This window comes from Marmota monax, unplaced genomic scaffold (assembly GCF_021218885.2).
Source record: "Marmota monax isolate L192 unplaced genomic scaffold, Marmota_monax_Labrador192_F-V1.1 WCK01_AAM20220418_F8-fsc00047, whole genome shotgun sequence".
NCBI classification, from domain to species: Eukaryota; Metazoa; Chordata; class Mammalia; order Rodentia; family Sciuridae; genus Marmota; species Marmota monax.
The window spans coordinates 494,399-515,878 of NW_026692072.1; the positions used below are offsets into that span (position 1 = coordinate 494,399).

A 21,480-nucleotide genomic window follows, 5' to 3' on the forward strand; every position below is an offset into this window, starting at 1 on the left:
CATGTTGACCATGACCACATATATCCCCCTTCCCGGGTCAGACGACCTCTCCTGCCGACCTTCCCTCTATATGGGGGGACTAAAAGAAAAACGAGGCGGAGTAAATCCCCCATGCGGACCTCCGCGATTTGGGAACCCCCGGAAGGGGTCCGATTCTGGACCTGGGGTTCGGCAGGGCGCGCGGGAGCGGGGGGCGCGCGGTGGATCCGCGCGGGGATGCGCGCGCGCGCCTGCCTCGCCTCCCTCGCCCGCTCCGGTGCTACGTGCTTTCTTTGTCAATGAGGCGCCGCTCTGAGCTGCAGTAGCAATCGCGTCCCGAGAGCTGGAGCCGGAGCTGGTCCCCGAACCCAGCGAACCAGCGAGAGAGGAGACAGCGGGGCGGAGAGGCGGCCACCGGCGGCGGGAGGGAGGGACCCGAGCGCGTCCGGCGGCCGCCAGCCCGGGATCCTCACAGCCTCGCCCCCTCCATCTGTAGGAGCCGGCCTCGGGGAGGGAGCCCCGGGCGGCGCCCGTCCCACCCTCGCTTCCCGGGGCGCGCCGGCGTGCGGTGACAGGCACCGTGGGAATCCCGGCCCGCGCCAGCCGCGGCTCCCTGCGGCCCCGGCCCCGGCCCCTGCACGGGTGAAGCCGCGGCTCCCCGGAGCCCGCCACGGGCAGAGGCAGGACGATCGAGCAAGTCGCGCCGCCCGGCGCCCCCTCCCTCCGGCGCCCGGGCCATGGCCGGAGATGCCCGGTGAAGACCGGGGCGCCGAGGGCTGGGTTCCCCGGCGCGGTGTGGAGCGAGGCAGCGGCCTGGATGTGTGAAGGGTCCCCATGGCTCTGCAGGAGGCGAAGCCCCGGGGCCCGAAGGAAGCTGGGCCGGCGGCGCAGGGGCCCAGGGACCGGCCCCGGGCGCATGGGCTCGGCCAGGCCGGCTGGGGAGCCGCGCGCTGCCGGGGCGTGAGGAGCCCCGGAGTCCGTGGGTCCCAGGATGCGCCGCCGCCGCCGCTGCCGTTGCCACCGCTGCTGCTGGGACTCCTGCTGCTGGTGGCCCTTCCAGAGCATTGCCGGGCGGACCCGGGTAAGCACTTGGCGGCGGTTCCTGGAGTAGCTGGGCTGCCCGTCGGGGCCAGCACCTGAGCGGGTGGCGGTGGTTGGAGAGATCTTTGCGGCACCGGTGCTGGGATTTTCTCCGCCCTTTGCTGCTGCAACAGCGGCGGAAGTCAGAAATCTGTCTCCCGGGAAGGCACCGTTGGGCGGGGAGGGAAAAAAGAGGCGCATTCCTATCTTCTTTCTGGACAAGTTGCATATCCTACCTAGTGGCCCCGCAGGCACGCTTCAGTTCGATAAAGACATGGAGTGTTTAGAACACCTTCAAAGGGATGTGTTTTAGTAGGACACGTTTCAGGTGGGGACGTCCACTAGATTTGGGGCTTACTGTTGAGAATGTCCACTTTGTCTTCACTGCATGGAATGGCTAGAGAGTTTTAAGCAATTCCATGTCGGCTTCCCCCAAATCCTTCCCTCCTCTGTGTGGATAGTGGATACCTTTTCTTTTGGGACGCAGGTACCTAAAATAATTGATTGCAGCTGGCAAAGGAATTCAGGCATTGTTCAAGTATATAACCCACTGTTTGCAGGAGGCTAGTTAAAAGAGATCATGCTTGGCTTCTCGGCTTCCTTTGGACAATTGCTAAGAAATAGATTACTGTAATTCCTTGGATTTTTTTTTTCTTTTTGGTGAAATCTATTGTAACTGTTTGGGTGGAATTATTCTGCAAAAGTGCTTCAAAACTTATACTGTGTAGTCAACAATTGTCTTTGAAATAAGAATGATTACTATGGCACTAGTAAAGGGCAGGCTTTTGTGTTTGTGATGGAATTCTGGGCTCTTGGTACATTCAGTTTATCAAGGAATAGAGCTCCTACTTCAGAGAATTCATTCCTTTAGTTTTGGGGATTTTAGCAAGGGCTAATGAGGACCTCTTTTTTTTTTCTATATGTGCCCCTCCCCCAAACTAGATAAGGATTCCTAATGATGAAGGAGCTCACACACTGACTTAAGATAAGAGGGTTTCAGGTTAAAAATAATTCTTGTCTTCAACAGCTTATTTAAGGCCCACTTTCCATGAAACACTTAAAGGGTCATTGACATGAAGTATTTTTGTGGGTGTGCAAGTGATGGTTAAGGGATTTTCTACTGTGATTATGGTGGTTACAAAGTTCAGTAGTCACTGTGCTGAAGAATTGTAGCCCTCACTGTTTACCTTCTTTAGCTGTTTTCAGTGGTGTGTATTTGACACAACAGTTGAAGAACAAGTCCTGAGTAAGACACATATAAATGCCTTGATATCCATTGGCTCAGAAATAGACAGTTTTTGTTTCAAATATATCAGATCCTTGATAGTTTTGTAAATTGTGTATGAGATATTCACTTTTGCATGTTGTTCATTTGAGTGTAGATACCAAAAACTGTTCAGCCATCTGTAATATGTGAAATTTGGCTTTCATGTATTGTTCCTGTTCAGCGTGATATCAGATGATTTCCTCTGATCGCTTTTTCATTTCTGATCTCCCTTCCAACCTTTGTGCTCAGACCCTTCTGAACCTCTGTGATTTTGCGTGGCTCCTCTTTCAGACAGCCACAGTCTGACTTAGGGGACTTCTGATCTACATCTTCTGGTTTTAGCCCTGGTGTCCTTTTTTCTTTTAGGATAGGGGTCATGAGGACACAGGGCTAAGAAAGACACTTTGATTATAATGGTGGTAAAACTCATTAAAGTGATGTTGTTCCCCAAAGTCCTTCATCTTTTCCCTTCTCACTGGAGTGATTTGTTGCTTCCTCTGTGCTTTTTGGATGTCCTTTTTGCTGTTACCCTTGATGATCAGTTTTCTGTGGTCCAGCCCACCTGTGGATCTACTGAGCTCCATCATTTCCTGTGTGTTTGCTGCTAATTTTATGACTGGTTTCTCAATGAAAGAGTGAAACAGTGTGTTCCCTGTCTTACCTCCTCCCTCTTTCATTTGTTCTCTGATTTCCACTTGCAGCAGCTTCATCCCAGGGTGGCTGAGTCTTGGGCTTCATACAGGCATCCCCAGGGGTTATGGGAAGGAAGCAATGACAGGAGGAGGGCAAAACAGATGCCACTTGCCTGGGGACTTTGCCTTTCAGTAAAGAACCTAGTCTTGAACTTTTTCTGTTGGATAGCTGTGGTTCAGCACTGTCCTCCACTGCAGAATGTCTGATGCTGAGTTGTGTGAGAAGCCAAGCCTGTGACAATTGAGGTCCCACTTAAAGGGCTAGCTTGCTATGGACATGTCATTTGCAAAGGCTACATCACTGCATCATTGCTGTTCCTTCTTTCTCCCCCGCCTTCTTTCTTTCTTTTTGTGATACCGGGAATTGAAGGAAGGGGTGGTTTACCCAGCTAAATTCCCAACCTTTTTGATTTCTTATTTCCAGACAGTCTTGCTAAGTTGCCCAGGCTGGCCTGAAACTTGCATTCCTCTGGTCCTTGTTTTCTAAGCAAGGCTAAGCCAGACACTTGTCTTAGTTGAAAAGTGGGCAAAAAATAGATTTGTTTACAGAAAATACTGTTGCAGTTGTTTAGCACCTTTGTGTCCTGGGGCCCCTGCAGTGTGTTCGAAGCCTGCTCCCACCCACACCACCCCAGCCTCTTTGGCTTTAGTATCAGAGGAAGTTGAGGTCCTTCTCTTTCCCACACAAAAAAACAAGCTGCTGTCATGTTCAGTGTCCTCCTTCAGACTCCCTCTCCTAATTCCCATCTCCACGGAACCCTTGCTTGCAGGCAGTCGCTTTATTTTGGATGTAGGAGAAGTTTCTTTTTAGCAGGGAATGCTGACGCCCTCCATTCTCTCCTGCCATCCGGGCCTCAGGCAAAATGGTAAAGTTCAGATTTGGCTTTCCAGTCTTCTTAACTACCAACCAATTTGTTATATCACGATTCCTCCTGGTTTCCCTATTGCCTGTTACAATGCTCAGCACGGGAACAGGAATTTGTTAAATTTTACAGCTTTCTTTATCATCCCCTGCCTTAGCTGATTCTGTTAGATGCTAGAATATTATTTCATCTAAGTTATTCACAATAAGTTGTGAGTAGCTGCTTGATTTAAGGAATGTATTTGCATTTTGAAAGAAAGTTTATTTATTTATTTATTTTAAAGATGGGTTTGTTGATATTGGGAAATCTCTTGCCTGGGTTCGATCCTAGGTTCAATCCTCAGCACCACATAAATAAATAAATTACAATACATGGGGGAAACAACTTTTTCTCTGTGATCTCTTTCTCTTTCTTGCCCTCTCCAATTTCTTTGTACACATCATCAACTGGGCTTCCCATTCCACAGGTGCTACATAGTTCATTTGTTCACTCATTAATTAGTTCATTATGTTTTGAGCACATCGATCTTCAGAGGAAAGAAAAGCTTCCATTCTCCTGGTAATCAGAAACTAGCCCAGAGCTTTCAAAACTTTACTGTGCATACACATCACTTGAAGATTCTGTAAAAACTCAGGCTTTGATTCCATAGGTCTGAGGTAAGATCTTAAGATTTTGCATTTATAACAAGTTGCCTGTGTGATGCTGGTCGATGGGTCCTTTTTCAGTAGAATTGAAAATAAATAAGTGTAGTCTGGTGGTGGTAAGTTCTCTGAAGAAGAACAAATCTGGGGGCTAGCACCTGCATACGTACACTTGTTTATATAGGGTGGTGAGGGGAGGCCTCGAAGATGAGATGACGCTGGAGTGGAGAGCTAACTGGCTATCTTGGGAACAGATATTCCAGGCTGAGGGAGAAGCACATGCAAAGGCTTGAGGTGGATGAGGGACAGCAGGAAGCCAGTGTGGAACTGAAGGAAGAAGGAGAGAGTGGCAAGAAACGGTGCTGAAGAGGAGCAAGGGCTGAGTCATGCAGCACATACTGGCTGTGGAGAGGAGAGAACTTGGTATTTTATTCTGAGTGAGGTGGTAAGCCATAGGAACTTCGAAACAAGAGCAGACATAATCTGATTTCATAAAGAATCACCTTGGTGGGGCTGTAGCTCAGTGGTAGAGTATGTGCCTAGCACATGTGAGGCCCTGGGTTCTATCCTCAGCACCACATAAAGATAAATAAATAAAAAATAAAGATATTGTGTCCATCTACGAGAGAGAGAGAGAGAGAGAGAGAGAGAGAGAGAGAGAGAGAGAGAGAGAGAGAGAGAATATATCAATTTGGTGCCAGGTGCTAGGGCACATACCTGTAATCTCAGTGGCTCAGAAGGCTGAGGAAGGAGGATTGTAGGGTTCAAAGCAAGAGTGAGGCACTAAGCAACTCAGTGAGACCCTGTCTCTAAATAAAATACAAAATAGGGCTGGGGACATGGCTCAGTTGTTGAGTGTCCCTGAGTTCAATCCCCAGTACCTATAGCGGGAGGAAAGACTGTAAGGCCAAGCAGGATGCAGGCAGATCAGGTGGGAGGCTAGTATGGAAATCCAGTGTGCCAGTAAAGATGGCTGAGACAGGTTGTAGCAGGAGAGGTGGCAGAAGTGGTTAGATTTTGGACATCTTTTGAAGACAGAGATGATAGTGTTATCGGATAGAGTAAGAGGGTGGGAAAAGAAGAGAGGAACCAATAGAGCTCCCAGGGTTTTTGGCTCAAGGAACCGGGAAGAAGTTACCATCAATTGAGCTGGGAAGGTTGCAGTTGGCTCAGTTTTGGGGTAGGAAGTACAGAGTTCGTTTAGGGCATGTAAAACTTGAAATGTTTATTAAGCAAAGATATAAGGTAATCAGTTGAACAAAGCAGTCTGGAATTGTAGGGAGATATCAGATATAGAGATATAAATTTGGGAGCTATCATCAGGGAGCTGGAGAGTTGGTATAGAGAAGAGAGGAGATCTGTAGTAAGCTCCCGAGTGCTGCAGTGTTTGTGGGTTCAGGGAGACGCAGGACCAGCCAAAGAGCAGAGAAATGACCAGAGAGAGGTAGGAAGAGAAGAAAATGTATTCAGTGTCCCAGAACCCAAGTGAAGAAAGCATTTGAAGAGGAGAAGTCTATCAGCTTCCCAGATGCTGCTAAGAGTGGGGCTAGACTGGTACTAGCAATGCACATTGGGTTTCCAGACGTGGAAGTGTTTGGCATCACTAAGAGAGATGCAGACACAGCCTGATGGCAGTGGGTTCAAGAGAGAAAGGAAGAAGAGAAATCCAGACAGCAAACAGGACAACCCTATTAGAGTCTATTATACAGAGAAAAGTAGAGTAATAGGAGAAATGGGTCCATGGAGGTTTAAGATGGGGGAAATGATTACATATATTCATACTTTCTTATTTTTTAACACTAATGACATACAGCAAGAACATTTGAATAGTATTTTTTTCCCCTGAAGATACTTGCAAAATGTCCCAAATCTTGCCTCTCCCTACTCCCCACTCCCCATAAAGTAAAGATGATTTGGGAACACGATGCTTTCAATATTGATCTAAAATAGAAGTTGGATATCCCTCCCTGCCACACATCCACACAGCTGTGGAAACCCTGAGATCCTGAAACTCTGAAGATGAGCGGAGAGCCTCTCAGAAGGCCACTTATCCCAAGTCTTAAATTACTAGAATATGATCTGAGAACGTGCCAGAAGAACGTGCATGTTTCCCTTTTCATTTTCATTAACCTTGGAGCTCACATTGTGGTTTTCTTTCGTTCCTTCCCTACCCCCCCCCCCCTTTTAGAACAACAACTCTACTCTTCTCAGACAAAAATGAATAGCTGGAATGACCCTAAAACATTTCGTTGCTTGACAACATCTTAGAGGGGATTTCTAAACACACAGAAGGACACATTATTCTAGGCTATGGGATGGCTGCCATGGATGATGACTCTCTTTGAGGACTTCAGGACCAAAGGAGCGGTCAGCAATCTGGGTGTCGTAGATATCAGTTATTGAAGCTGGTGGGAAGGTGGCGAATGAGTCACATGCATTTGGCAGTATTTGCTGTGCACCTGGCATCTGCCAGGCTCTTTGCTAGATGCCTGGTATTTAGTGGAAGATAAGCCCAGCCTGGCCCCTGCCCTCAAGCAGTCAGTAACCCAGGACAAGAAACCCTTACCCAGGTGGGTGGAGAGGCAGGTGGCAGTACCTCCATGAAGTAGGTCAGGCAGGGATTTGTGGCAAGACAGGAGGTGCCCACACTTCATAAGGAGGTTGCTGCTGGTTGGCTGCAGCCTGGAAGGATTGGAGCTCAGTGGTATGGTTCTGAATTCTCAAGAAAACTTGGATCTTTATTTAGAACCTCCTTGTTTTCAAGCTCATGAGTGAATTTTGACTTTTGAAATGTCACGCCATACAAAGAGAACATACCCATGAGCCATAAGATTTTTTTTTAAAAAAAATCAAATTTATTAAGGTATAACTCACATACATCACCATCTGCCTTTCCAGGTGTGCTGTATGTTGAGTTTCGACAGAAGTAGACCTCATGGATCCCTCACCTTTATCTAGATGTAGAATGTTTCTATCTCCCTGAAGACTCTCTCCTGCCCCTCTGTAGTCAGTCCACCCTGCCATCCAGCATCAGGTCTTTGGCAACTACCATTCTATTTTCTATCCCTGTAGTTTTGCCTTTTTCAAAAGATACTTGTAAAATGTTCCAAATCTTGCCTCTCCCTACTCCCCACTCCCCACCCCCCAGAAGGTCATATTAATGCGATGGCTCAGTAGGTAACTTTTTGATCCAGTTTCTTTCAATTGGCTTCATGCTCTTGAGCATCATCCATGTTGTTGCCTAGATCTCCAGTTCTGTCCTTTTAATGGAAGAATAATGGTTCATTGTACCCCAGTTGGCTTATCCATTCACCATTTGGGATGTTCCCAGTTTGAGGTATAATTGTCTTTGCATGGGCAGTTTTTTTTTTTTCCCCCCTTGAGTAAATACCTAGAAGTGGGATCACTGGATCTTATTTTAGGTTTGTGTTTAACCTTATAAGAATCTGCCAAACTCTTCCAAATTGGCTATTGAATTTTGCATCCTCATTAGTAATGTACAAGAGTTTCAGTTGCGCTGGGTGCTGTGGCACATGCGTGTAATCCCAGTAACTTGGGAGGCTGAGGCAGGAGGATTGTGAGTTTAAAGCCAGCCTCAGCAATGGCGAGGTGCTAAGCAACCCAGTGAGACCCTGTCTCTAAATAAAAATACAAAATAGGGCTGAGGATGTGGCTCAGTGATCGAGTGCCCCTGAGTTCAATCCTCAGTACCAAAAGAAAAAAAAAAAAGAAAAAATAGTTTCAGTTGCTCTTCTGGATCTTCACTGAGACTTGATATTGTCAGCTTTTTCCCCTATTCTTTTATCTTAAATTTCAGCACTCTAACGGTTATTCAGCTGTATCTCACTATGGTTTGCATTTCTATTATTACTAATGATGTCATTTTGGTGTATCTTTTCACGTTCTTCCTTGCCATCTATGTCTGTACTTTGAAGTGTCTGTTAAAATCTTTTGCCCATTTAAACCACTGGATCATTTATTTTCTTGTTATTGTTTTGAACTTTCTTTATATTTTCTTGATACAAGTTCTTTTTCAGATATGTGTTTTGTACTTATTTTCTCCTACTTTGTGGCTTTTCTTTTTTATTTTATTAGTAGTATGTTTCAAAGAATAGCAGCTTTCAGTTTTGATTAACTTTACTTTATCTACTTTTTAATTTAAGGGTCATGTTTTTTTTTTTTTTTTAGTATTCTAGCATAGAAATCTTTGCCTAACCCAAGATCACAAACATCTATGATTTCTTCTGCAAGTTTTATATTTTAATTTTTACTTAAAGGTCTGTGATCCATTTCATATAATATATTGTTCAAGGTTAGAGTCAAGGTTAATTTGTTTCATGTGATGTTTAATTGCTTTAGTACCATTTATTGAAAAGACTACCCTTGCTCCATTGACTTACCTTGGCACCACATTTGCATGGGTTTATTTCTGGCTCTAGTTTGTTCCGTTGATCTATACTTTTTCTGTTATGCCAATATGACCCTGTCTTGATTTCTTTAGCTCAGACTTCTGAACTTCAACATCATTGAAGTTCAAACAAAGAATTTTGAAGTCCAGAGAATTTTGGGCTTCAAAATTCTTTGTTGTGGGGGCTACACTGTGCATTGTGGGACATTTCTTGCCTCTACCTAGAAGATGCCAGTAACTCCCTGCTTCCCCATGGTGACAATCAAAAAATGTCTCCAGATGTTGCTAAATGTCTTCTGGAGAGTAAAATTGCCACTCAGTTGAGTTCCACTATTCTAACTTTATAGTGAGTCTTGAAGTCAGGTAGTATAAGTACTCTTTGTCCACTCTTCTTTTTTTTAAAAAAATTGTTGGCTCTTCTAGGTCTTATGCTTTTCCACATAGATTTTAGTATCTTCTTGTTCATCTGTATTAAAAAGTCATGCGGGGGGCTCTCGTTGTAGCTCAGTTGTAGAGTGCTTGCCTTGTATCTTTGAGGCACTGTGAGGCACTGGGTTCTATCCTCAGCACCACATAAAAAGAAAAATAAATAAAATAAAGGTATTGTGTTCACCTAAAACTAAAAAAAAAAATTTTTTTAAAGTCATGCTGGAATTTTTCTTGTTGGAATTTTTTTTTGGATCTAGGTCATTTGTGGAGGACTGATATCTTAATAATACTGAATTTTTTGATCTGTGAACATATATCTTTCCATGTATTTATATAATCTTTTCTTCCATGAATGTTTTATAGAATTTAGCATATAAATTTGTACATGTGTATTTCATGTGCTTCAAGACTTTGATAAACAGTACTTAAATTTTTTATATTGTATAAACATATCAAAAAACATTTACCTTATAGCACATGAGAACTATAAACTGTAAACTGTAAACTCATTTTAGTTCTAGCAGCTTTTTGTAGAATCTCTGGGATTTTTCTAAGTAGAAAATCATGTTATCTGTGATTAAAGACAGTTTGGTTTGTTTCTTTCAAATCTATATGCCTTTTATTTCCTTTTCTTACCTTATTTCCTTGGCTAAAACTTCCAGTACATTGTTGAATATGAATGAGGAAGGTGGACATCCTCGTCTTGATCCCAGTATTGGGGGAAACATTCAGTTTTTCACTATTAGTAAGATGTCAGCTATAATTTTTGTTTTTCGTTTTGTAGAGGTCTTTTATCCGGCTGAGAAAGTTCCCTTCTACATCTAGTATGCTGTGAATTTTTGTCATGCATGGGAATTGCATTTTGTCAAATATTTTCTCAGTATCTTTTGAGGTGATCACAAGATTTCTTTTCTTTAATCTGTAAAAAGACAACTTAGTCTATTTTAGAATGTTGAACCAAGCTTAGTCATGATGAATATTTCAGCTGGGCCTGACTTTCTAATTCTTTTTGGTAGGAATTTTTAAAGTCTTATGTTTGTGTGAGATATTGGTCTATAACTTTTTTTTTGGTTGAAAAGTTTGTTACAGTTTTATATGAGGGTAATGCTGGACTATAGACAGTACAGAAGTATTTCCTCTTGTGTTTTATGGAAGTATTTGTATAGAATTGGTATTATTTCTCCTTTAATGTCTGTGGTCTTATAGATAAGACTGAAGATCATTCAGGATTTCTTTAGTTAAAATGAAAAATATCAGGGACTTCTAGTACTTTTCTTGTTTCCCAGGGCTACAAGACACCACAGAGATTTGGTTCAAGGTCTAGAAAGAATAGTTAGGATGTGGAGAAATTGCTTGGGACATGTTCAGGAAGTTGAGATCACTGCTGGCTGATTGTTATTTATGAATTCACTTCATTTTTCAGGGAATTTTATCCCCTGTGACTAAGAGCCTCAAGATTCTCCTAGCTTCCCCCTGTGCCTGGCTGTGTGTTTATGAGCTGTACGCAGATATCTTGGTGGGATTGCCCACGGGCTTCTTACCTCTTCCTCCATCCATACCATACACATAATAAAGTGTTTAATGTACACTAAACATACTTTATTAAATTTGAACAATACTTAAGTGAAATGCAGAAGGCCCTGTTGGCCTCATTGCTATTCCCTAGAGTTGTGCTGGGTCCTTCCAGATCTTTTTTCTTGCAAATATTTATATCCATATCCATAGCCTCACTTATATTTTTTTCTAAGATATAAAGGGTGTAATATTTAACACCTTACATTTTTCACTTGACACTGTATGGTGGCTGTCTTTCCAAGATAGCTAAATCTTGTCATGAGAGAATTTGAACTTCTTCTGGAAACATATCTAAAAACCTTTTGCTATAAAGAGATTAGCTTTAAACTCACAGCTCAGATTCAAACCTAGAATTAAAACATCTCCTTAGGTTCTTCCTTCCATTTTCACTACTTCTTGGCTTCTCTCCCTAGAAGAAGCTCCCACAGATGTTTAAGGGAATTCATGGATTTTTTTTTAAACACAGTGGGGTTGAGCACCATGTTTGAACCAGCTAATGTAGATGTAAATAAGGCCAAGCGTTGCCTCTAGCATAGCTCAAGGTCACTGCTGCACCTGCCTCTCTGTCCAGTCAGGCGAGGCCTTGCCTAATGTGTCCTAACCACAAGAGGGGGATTTGATTTATATATGTTCAGTCTATTCTTAGCTTGAAAAAAAAAAGCCTCCTGATGCCAGAAACACAAAATGGCTTTGGTATTTATGCAATATCAGTAGACCGGAAGGTCTAGAATATTTCTAAGTTTACTCTCTCCATGTGGAATGTGCAATTATTAAGGGCCTCCAATGAAACTAGGGCCCCCACACCTCAGCCTCTACCTCTGCTCCAGGGAATGAATGCCACTGCTCTGGCACGTGTCTTTTTATTTACCAGATGACAACAGCAACCTCAAGAAGATCAAAGAAACAATGAGAAGTCTGAGAAGAAAATGTGTTGAAATTAATAGTGCAGCTTATAAGTCCTTGTGGAAAAGAGCTGAGCAAAAATATCTCCAAACCCACCTACTTCATTATCAAGGAATGAGTCTTTGTTTTGAGAAGAATAGGAGGATCTGAATCAGGAGCATTATTGTGAATATAATTAAAACTGGATGAAGGTGTATTAAAAAATTAGCACCACAGAGCTGTCCTTGGAATTTTCCTGTTATTAACTTATTAATAATGGAGATGAACACATAAAGCAAGCTGGCAAACCCTACAGACCCTGCACTTTTTTTTCCCAACAGAATGGGGACTATATCTTGTGTCTGTTTCAGCAATAAAAGTATCTTAAACAAGCATTTTTTCCATTTTTGTGGCTAATGTAATATATTTACTTTTCCTTACAGGCGTGTAAGGAAAACAGTCCCCAGAGTTTGGTGTAACACTTCACAGTTGTTGAAGCTCCCAGTCTCTTTTCTCATTTGAATCTCATGCCATTTCTAATGGAGGGCTGAGGAAGTGATTTGCTAAAGGTTGCATGGTGGTCCTGGGATTTTTTATTTTTCCATTATTCTCTGATTCAGGGACAGACGCCTAGCTATACAAACTAGCTCAAGTATGGGCCTCCAGGCCACCGGGGAATCTCTTGTGACATATTCAGAATAGGAATGAAATATAACTGGGCCATGTGGGTACTATAATTAATTAACAGAGATAATAGCTTACGCTTTTGAGTTTTTACTATCTGTATCAGCTCATTTAATTCTCACAACAACCCTATGTAGTAAGTTCAGTTATTAATCTTCCTGCTTGAGATGAAGAGACGGAGGCAGACTGACTTAACAGTAACTTACTCAGTGTCACACTGTGTCATGGCTTAGATGTGAGGTGTCCCCACAAGCTCCTGTTTGAGACAATGAAAGGCGGTTCAGAGGTGAAATGATTTGATTATGATACTATAATCTAGAAGAGGATTAATCTACTGATATGGATTAACTGGGTGGTAATTGTAGGCAGGTAGGGTGTAATTGGAGGAGGTGGGTCACTGAGGGTATGCCTTTGGGGTTTATATTTGTCCCTGGTGAGCAGAGCTCTCTCTCTGCTTCTTGTTTGCCAAGTCCTGAGCTGCTTTCTATCTCTACACTCTTCTACCGTGATGTTCTGCCACACTTCAGGCCTAGAGCAATGGAGTTGGCTATCCGTAGACTGAGATCTCTGAAACTTTTACTCCTCTAAGATTGTTTTGGTCAGGTCTTTGGTCACAGCAATGAAAAAACTAACACACACAGAGCTAAGTGTTGGAGACAGTATTTCAAACCAGGCTGTTGGATCACACACACTCCTCATTCTGTTTCATTGTACTCTGTGTCTCAGGGTCCCGTTCATCTTCCTAAGGCTGGGCTCATCTTTCCACCTCTTTCTGCAGACTGGCTTTCTCTAATGACCCACATAGCGGGTTCCCCATAACTGAATCTTGCATGGGCCCTTTGCTGGCCACAGCCAGAGTTGGCATGACTTTTCAGTTTGAGTGTCCAGCATCCAGTCTCTGTTCTGCTTCCACATTTCCAGGAGGAGAATCAGGCTGCTGCAGTCTGGCCAGTGGAGATAGGGATCTACCCCTCATCTGATCAGCAGAGGCCAGAGAAAGAAGGAGCACATGTTACAAAAATAGCCGTCTTAGCCTAACCCCTCTTTCAAGCAGAGGTCAGTTTTAAGTAAGATTGAATGGGTGGGACAGACTTCCCAAAGTTGGTCTCCTCCTTCACAGCAATAAAAAACAGGTTTCCGTGTTGGTTTTATTGCTGCCTTTATGGAAAACAATGAGTGGTTGGATTTATAGGGTTGGCTAATTTCATGTTATAAATATTCCCATGATGATTGATTTCAAGCTACCAATGCAACAGTAGTGCTGGGAAGCGAGGTGTCCAATTGGCTCAGCAGGGGTGTGATCAGGTCCTAGCCCAGCGATGCTCCTATCCACAGATGGACTGGAGGCAGGGCAGCTTGCACAGGAAGTGCACCATGAAGCCAAGGGGTTAACAGGCCAACCAACCAGGTGGGTTTATCATTCAGTCCAAGAGAATAAGATGTCCAGGTAGAGGGGGTGAAAGCAGCCCCCAATAGCTCGAGGTATATAGTTCTAAGTGTGCAATCTTATAGTCCCACAAAGATGCTTTCTAAAGCATGGCAGTTTCTTTTGATTATAATGTCTCCCTTGTGACATGTAGTTAACCCTTTCACTGACTCTAAGATGCCAGACCTCATTTTCTTGGATGGCCGTTGGTTTTGTTTTCTGGTACTGGAAGGTGTATTTTTTACTTGCGCTCAGACATCAGCACCTCCTCCTCACTTGGTGGTGTCAAGAGGAGGCTCCTTTCTCCTACCTTTCAAACCAGAGGTAGGAAATCCACAGATGTGACTCAGTGGTTACGTACCCCTGAGTTCAATCCCTGGTGTCAAATAAATCAAAAGTCTGCCCTGGGAGACTCCTTTCAGTTGGTTACACACTATCAGTCTCAGTTGCAGGCTTTATTTATGATCACGAGGCATCTTATGCCAAAAGCCAAGACAGTCTTGTGACTACCATCTCTGACAAGGCATCAGACTCCGTCAGAGCTCATGGCTTGTGTGGTTGGCTCTTTCCCCCTTGCACAACTGGCAAGGAGACGGTGGGTCTTGGCGTCCATGGCCACTTACCATTCCATCGATGTTCCCCATCTTTCCCTCTGATGTGACCGCTGCTGACCCTGGCCAGGTCTCACAAACGGTGGTGTTGGCCACCGGGAGACAGAGTGAGAAAGTGACAGCCATGTGGATCCGTCACTCTCCTTACACATGGAACTCCACGTGTCCTACTGATGGAAGGTCAGTGTCTGTACCTATAAAAATAGCACAATTAATTTATCCTTTTAATTTCCCTTGAGATAGACCAAGGGAAAAATGTTACAAGATTCTTATTTTATGTTTTAGTGAAGATCTGTCCTAGTTTGTGGATATGTTGACTTCTGAATAAAAGGACTAACAATTTATGAAATGAGACTCTGATGTTAGCTACTGGATCTAGGATTTTGTCTTGTTTAATCTCCATGACCACACTGTTAGACGGCTCTTGCCCTTTTTGCATGGAGGAAGTTAAAACTGAGAGGACTTTGGAGAATCTCGCTGGCCTGAGGGCACATTGCTGTTTAGTGACACAGCTTGGATTTGAAAGGAGATCTGACTACAGTAAGTATGTTTGCCATTAGACCATGCAGTTCTCACCTCCAACATTTTGTGGAATTTTCCAACACCTAGGAGGGTTGAAAGAACTATGGAGTGAATACCTAATCCACAAGTATTCACTATATAGGTATAGTTTTCTTTGCCTCATCATCTATCTGTTTCTCTATCCATCCTCAATTCATCTTATTTTTGATGTATTGAAAAAAAGTTGCAGACTTCAGTACTCTTCACCCCCAAATTCTTCAGCATAAGTGCCATTCATTAGAGTTTAATATTTAGGTTTTTTATTTTATTTGTTTATTTTGATACTGAAGATTGAACCCTGGAGATTGAACAAGTGTGGTTCCTTCTTGACCAGAGAGAAAGACTGTAGCCTTCAGGGTAACCTTATCCTCTAGCAGAGGTTTTCCTAAAATGTATCTACCCAAGCCCTTCAGTACAGCATCTTCTTTCATAACTTGGTTTACTCCCATTGCGTAGCAATCTGTGTCCTTTATGAATCAGCCACCTCCAATTGGAGATTGAACCCTGGGGTGTTTTACCACTGAACTGCATCCCTAGACCTTTATTATTATTATTATTTAATTTTGAGGTTGGGGCTCCCTAAGTTGCTGAGGCTGGCCTTGAACTTGTGATCCTCTTGCCTTAGCTTCCCAAATTGCTGTGATTAAAGGCATGTACCGGGATGGGACTGTGGCTCAGCGATAGAACGCTCACCTAGCACGTGTGAGGCCCCGGGTTTGATCCTTAGTGCCGCATAAAAATGAATAAAATAAAGATATTAACAACAACAACAAAAAAGGCATGTACCACCACACCTGGCTCAATATTTATTTATGGCTCCTTTTTGAAGTAAATATTACATATAATGAAAGACAGAAATCTTCAAAAAAATATATATTATACATATTTATATATGTCATATAAATATGTATATATTTATATATCATATATATTTATTTATTTGATACCAGGGATTGAACTCAGGGGTACTTAACCACTGAGTCACATCTGCAGCCCATTTTTTAACTTTTAATTTTGAGACAGAGTCTTGCTAAGTTGCTCAGGGCCTCACCAAATTGCTGAGACTCACTTTGAACTTGCAATACTCCTGCCTCAGCCTCTTGAGCTGCTGGGATTACAGGCCTGGCTTAAAGATATATTTCTGAGTATACACCTGTGTAACCTAAATCTGTCAAGATACAGCACATGACCATGACCCTGGGAAGTAAGTTCCCTTTTGTCCCTCTACAGACATTGCACTCCCTACTTCCAGCCTCACAAACCCCCAACCCTGGTGATGTTTTTCACCATAGGTTAGTTTTTATACTGTTGTTTTTTGTTTTTATATCTTATAAATTGCTAGTTTTCTTTGTTTTATAAATATCCATTCCACATTCACAATAGAGATTTATCACTCCCAGGTGATAATTTCCCTATCAGCATGATATGCCATGCAGTCTTAAATAATGAAGTCTGTTGTTACCAAATTGATTTTCCTTATATGTATTAATTCAGACAGTCTTTATTGAGCACTTGGTATGTGGCAGGTAGTGGGCTTCCCCTCGTCCTGCTCATCTCTGCTGATAATCATATTCATGACATGAGCCAGTTACTTACAGGGATAAGTGCCTGATTGATGATTGCCAACAGGATGGTTACTGTGACCAGGAAGCCCAGGGTGCTGAGGGAGGTTAGAGGAGGGGACTGACACTGGAGGGCTGGGGAAGACTCTTCAGGAAGTGGCATTTGAGCCAATGTCAGAAGGATGACTAGGGGATAACCAGGCAGGGATATGGGACAAAGGGAGAAGCAGGTACTGTCCTCTCTGGTGGGAACAAGTGTGGTTCATTCTTGAACCAGAGAGAAAGACTGCAGCCTTCAAAGTAGCCTTATCCTCTATCAGAGGTTTTCCTAAAATGTATCTACCCAAGCCCTTCAGTACAGCATCCTCTTTCATAACTTGGTTTACTCCCATTGGGTAGCAATCTGTGTCCTTTATGAACCAGTCACCTCCAATGTATACTCTGTAGCTAAATCTGCAGTCTCTTCCCCAAAGCCCTTTCATGCCCCTTACATTTTATCCTTTCTGTCCGGAAGTCCTTGCCGGTCCTGTCTGCCTGGTTAGCATCTGCTCTTCCTTCAAGATTCAACTCCAGGACTGCCTCCTTCGGGCACCCTTCCCTGGCATCCTCTCTACCCTCATCATAGGTGTTAGGTGCCGCCTTAGATGGTCTAGTGGCCTGTCTTCTCCATCAACCTGAGAACTCCTTAGAGCAGTGGTTCTCAAAGGTAAACCCAGGTACATGGGCACAGGCAACCCTTTCTCAGCTGTGATCAATGTGTAAAGCTATCTCCATTATAGCTGAGGACATATTCTGTTAGAGCCATGCCTGTAGGAAGAAACAATGAGCTAAGAGGTTAGTGAGGCCACTTGCTCAGAGCAAGAGGGAAGAATAGAGTGAAGCCAGCCCCAAGGAACAGGCGAGACAGTGCGCAGGAGGAAGGGCAGGAAGCAGTGCTGCTTGAACTGATTGAAGGTGGGATAACTGGAGTCAGTTTAAGTTCTAGAGTCGGAAACCTCTAAAGCTCAAGAGTCACTCTCTTGAAGGCCCAGATGGTGTCCTATTTGTCTTAGCACATGGTCTTGCTCATACACACGGGATAACTGAAGTGTATGTAGAGAAAGAAAGTGAATATTCTGGTACGTTCTCACTTCATTAAAAACTTGTAGAAAACCTTCCTCCTTCACATTTTTATTAGTGCATTATAGTTATACATAATGGTAGAATTTGTTGTTACATATCCATACATGCATACAATATAAATATATAATTTGGCAAGTATATATCATTCCCCAGTCTCTCCTCTTCTTTCCCCTGATCCCTTTCCTCTGTTCTACTGATCTCCCTTTGGTTTTCATGAATTTCTCCCACCTTTCTTCTCTCTAATTTCCACATGTGAGAGAAGACCTACAACCCTTGACCTGAGTTTGACTTATTTTCACTTAACATGATGGTCTCAGGTTCCATCCATTTTCCTGCAAATGATATTAATTTCATTTTTCTTTATAGCTGAATAAACCTCCACTTGTGAATATCTACCACATTTTCTTTATTCATTTATCCATTGGTGGACACCTTGGCTGGTTCCCTAGCTTGGCTATTGTGAATTGTGCTGCTATAAATATGGGTGTGCATATCTCACTGTAGTATGATGACTTTAATTCTTTAGGATAAACATCAAGGAGTGATATAGCTAGTCATATGGTGAGTCCATGCCTAGTCTTTTGAGGAAGCTCCTTGCTGTTTTTCATAGTGGTCATACTAATTTACACCACAAGTGTAAAAGTATTCCTTTTCCTTCATATCCTCTCCAGGATTTATTATTGTGTGTATTCTTCGTGGCTACTATTCTGACTGGGGTGACATGAAATCTCAGTGTAATTTTGATGTGCATTTCTCTAATTGCAAATGATGTGGAACATATTTTTCTATATTTTTTGGCCATTTGTATTTCTTCTTTTGAGAAGTATATGTTTAATTAATTTGCCCTTTTATTGATTGGATTATCTGTGTTTTTTTGAGTTCTTTATGTATTCTAGATATCAATCCTCTGACAGAAGAGTAGCTAGCGAAGTCTTTCTCCTATTCTGTAGGTTCTCTCTTCACAATCTAGCCTTTTCCTTTGCTGCACAAAAGCTTTTAAATTTGATGCCTTCCAGTTTATTAACTCAGCATTATTTCCTGAGCGTGGACTTAAAACCTTTCTTGACCATTCTGACAAGTGTGGGACGGAGTGTAGGGAGCACAAAACCAGGGACTGTCTTCAGTCTACAGATATGTTTTAGAAATTGAACACTTGCCAAATGAAGTAGAAAAAAAATATGTGTGTGTGTGTATGTGTGCGCATACACACACGCACTGGGATGTAAACCCAGGACCTTGTGCACACTGGGCAAGTACTCTGCCACTGAATCCCAAATGAAAAAAATCATGTAAACACCAAGAGTTTTTCCATAACACATCAGGAATTCCAGGTTCTGTTGAAATGATCGGAAGAGTAGCCACCGTGGGAATAGTAACACTGGGCTGAAGCTGAGTTGTGGGGCTTCCTTTAGATAGGATATCTGTCCTTCCTGCTAAGATGGGCTAGCTGTCGCAACACACCAACCCCAAATGTCTAATAGCTCTAAGACATAGAGTTTTGTTTTGTTTTGGGTACCATGGATTGAACTCAGAGGCACTCAGCCACTGAGCCACATCCCCAGTCCTATTTTGTATTTTATTTAGAGACAAGGTCTCACTGAGTTGCTTAGCAGCACCTCGCTGTTGCTGAGGCTGGCTTTGAACTCATGATCCTCCTGCCTCAGCCTCCTGAGCTGCTGGGATTACAGGCGTGCGACACTGCATCCAGCAGCCATAGAATTTTATTTCTCACTCACATAAAGACCCAGTGAGAGTCCCTGATTGGTGGAGAGCTCTCTTCTAAGCCCCAGTTCTGGGGCCCAGGATCCTTCCATTCTGTGGCTTTCTCATCTTCATTCTGGGGCTTCCAAAGCTGCTGTGCTTGCCCTCAGCCAGCAGAGGGAAGGCAGAAGAGAAGGGGTAACAGGTCTGAAAGTGATGGGCATCTACTCTATTTCATGGATTCAGACTTTATCTCATTCCTCCACAAACCAATCAGCCACTTGACCACATCTACCTGCAGATTGAAGCTGGAAATAGGATCTAAGAGGGTGCCCAGAAAGAAAGGAAACAGGTTTGGTGAGCAGCCAGCTGGTATCCACCTCCACTTATTTATTTTATCTGCTTGACCCTTTGGGCATTGGGTTTGTAGTTTCTAGTTTAACAGCAACAGACCTTTGAGAAAAAGAAAGGTCTGGGTTCAAATCACTCTCATGCCAGCTCCAGCAAGGAAAGGGACTTAATCTGTTTTGTTCATTGCTCAATACTCAGAGCCAGAGCAGTGCTTGGCACATGGTAGGTGCTCAGTAAGTCTTGATTACATGAAGGACTCTCCCTGCTACCTTGGGCAATAATGATGGTTAATATTTACTTGGTGTTTATTAAGTACTTAACTGTTGGTAAACTGGGTGCTATCTTAAGAAAGAGATGCTAAGATTTGGACAGCACTGGGAGCCATAGGATTAGAAAGAATGTAAATATGAAGATTATTTGCATTTTTTCTTCTCTTGCATGTTCGGTATTTTTCTGGCATTCCCTTCTATCAATATATTGATGAAAAAAATGTAACACATTTGCTTCTTGGTTGACTGCTAGGGTGAAAAACAGCTGCTTCCAATCTCTTGCAGTTTTGGTAGACAAATGGTTTCTACTTCAAGGTAAGATTTTTCTTCCTGTAGGTAACAGATTCTGATTATATTGAACTCAGTTGTACTCCAAATGGATCATGATCTGCAGTCTTCTGTTTGTCAAAAAAGTTAACATTACTTTTCAAAGTCACCTTGACATCTGTCAGCAGTGCACAGCATGGACGGCAGAAGTCTGTTTTCCTACCTTTTGAGTTCCTGCTTGTGGAACACTTGACATGAAGTTTTGTTGTTATTGCTGTGACTCTCTAATTTATTTGGGAGCAGGTTTGAGACTTGAGTGGAAGCCATTGATTCTATTTTTCTCCTTTCCCCATAGATCTACAAACAAAATCCTTCACCCCTTCTCGTGCCTGGTGCTGCATCTTTGCTAGTTATTGTGGCACTGAACAGCTTGAAGACCTCACGCAGAGCAGTTGGGGGTGACAGTGCCCGTGTTTGGGCAGCAAGAAATGTGATTACCTTTGCAAGAATTGTCTTTTATCACATGATCACGGACCCACTTATTGAAGGGGCCGCTGGTGTCACAGGTCTCCTTGTTTCTCCGGACTCACTTCAATTCCTTTTGCCAGAAAAATATCCATGGGAAGATGGGAAAATAATGTAAAAGTAGAGCTATGTAAGCAATCCAAAGAAATAGATTATTAAGATAGTCCCAGAAGGGTTGTGCGAGGAAAAGGTTAATGTGGATTGTGCTGGTAGAATTTCTGATGAGTTGGCTTAATCAGGAGGACTTCGGAGGTTGACTAGAGAGAACTGACCTGAGTGGATTGTTCTGACACCCTGGGTAACTCAAAGCCTGAGCCAGGTGAATGCGAGAGAGTGAAACACACCCGTTCTGTGCCCTTTAACTTATTTGCAGCACTAACTTTCCTTTTTTCCTCCTCCAAATAGCTTCAAATAATCAATTATTATTTGTCAGTGCCCGTGTCAAATGTTTGCTTTAGTGTTTACTCCCTGTCTAAAACTTCATCATTATTTGTCTAAAAGTGAAAAAAATTCTCCTGTTTTTACAATTATTTCACGATAACGTTTTTTTTTTTTAAGTTGTAGATAGACATAGTGCCTTTATTT

At 42.9% G+C, this 21,480-nt stretch overlaps 1 protein-coding gene across 6 annotated transcripts in view; it reads left to right on the forward strand.

Annotated features, from left to right (window-relative positions):
- Positions 1–528: 528 nt before the first annotated feature.
- The window catches only part of Kiaa1549l (KIAA1549 like), a 269,091-nt gene continuing 248,139 nt past the window's right edge, over positions 529–21,480 (forward strand). For 2 of the 6 annotated variants that reach the window (XM_058583163.1, XM_058583168.1), the window contains exon 1: positions 533–1,060. In XM_058583163.1, the coding sequence (XP_058439146.1) occupies positions 814–1,060 (247 nt within the window). In that variant the 5' untranslated portion in view covers positions 533–813. Of the gene's footprint in view, positions 1,061–21,480 lie in introns of all 6 variants that reach the window. The other 4 variants (XM_058583160.1, XM_058583165.1, XM_058583173.1 and 1 more) reach the window with 4 other exon arrangements.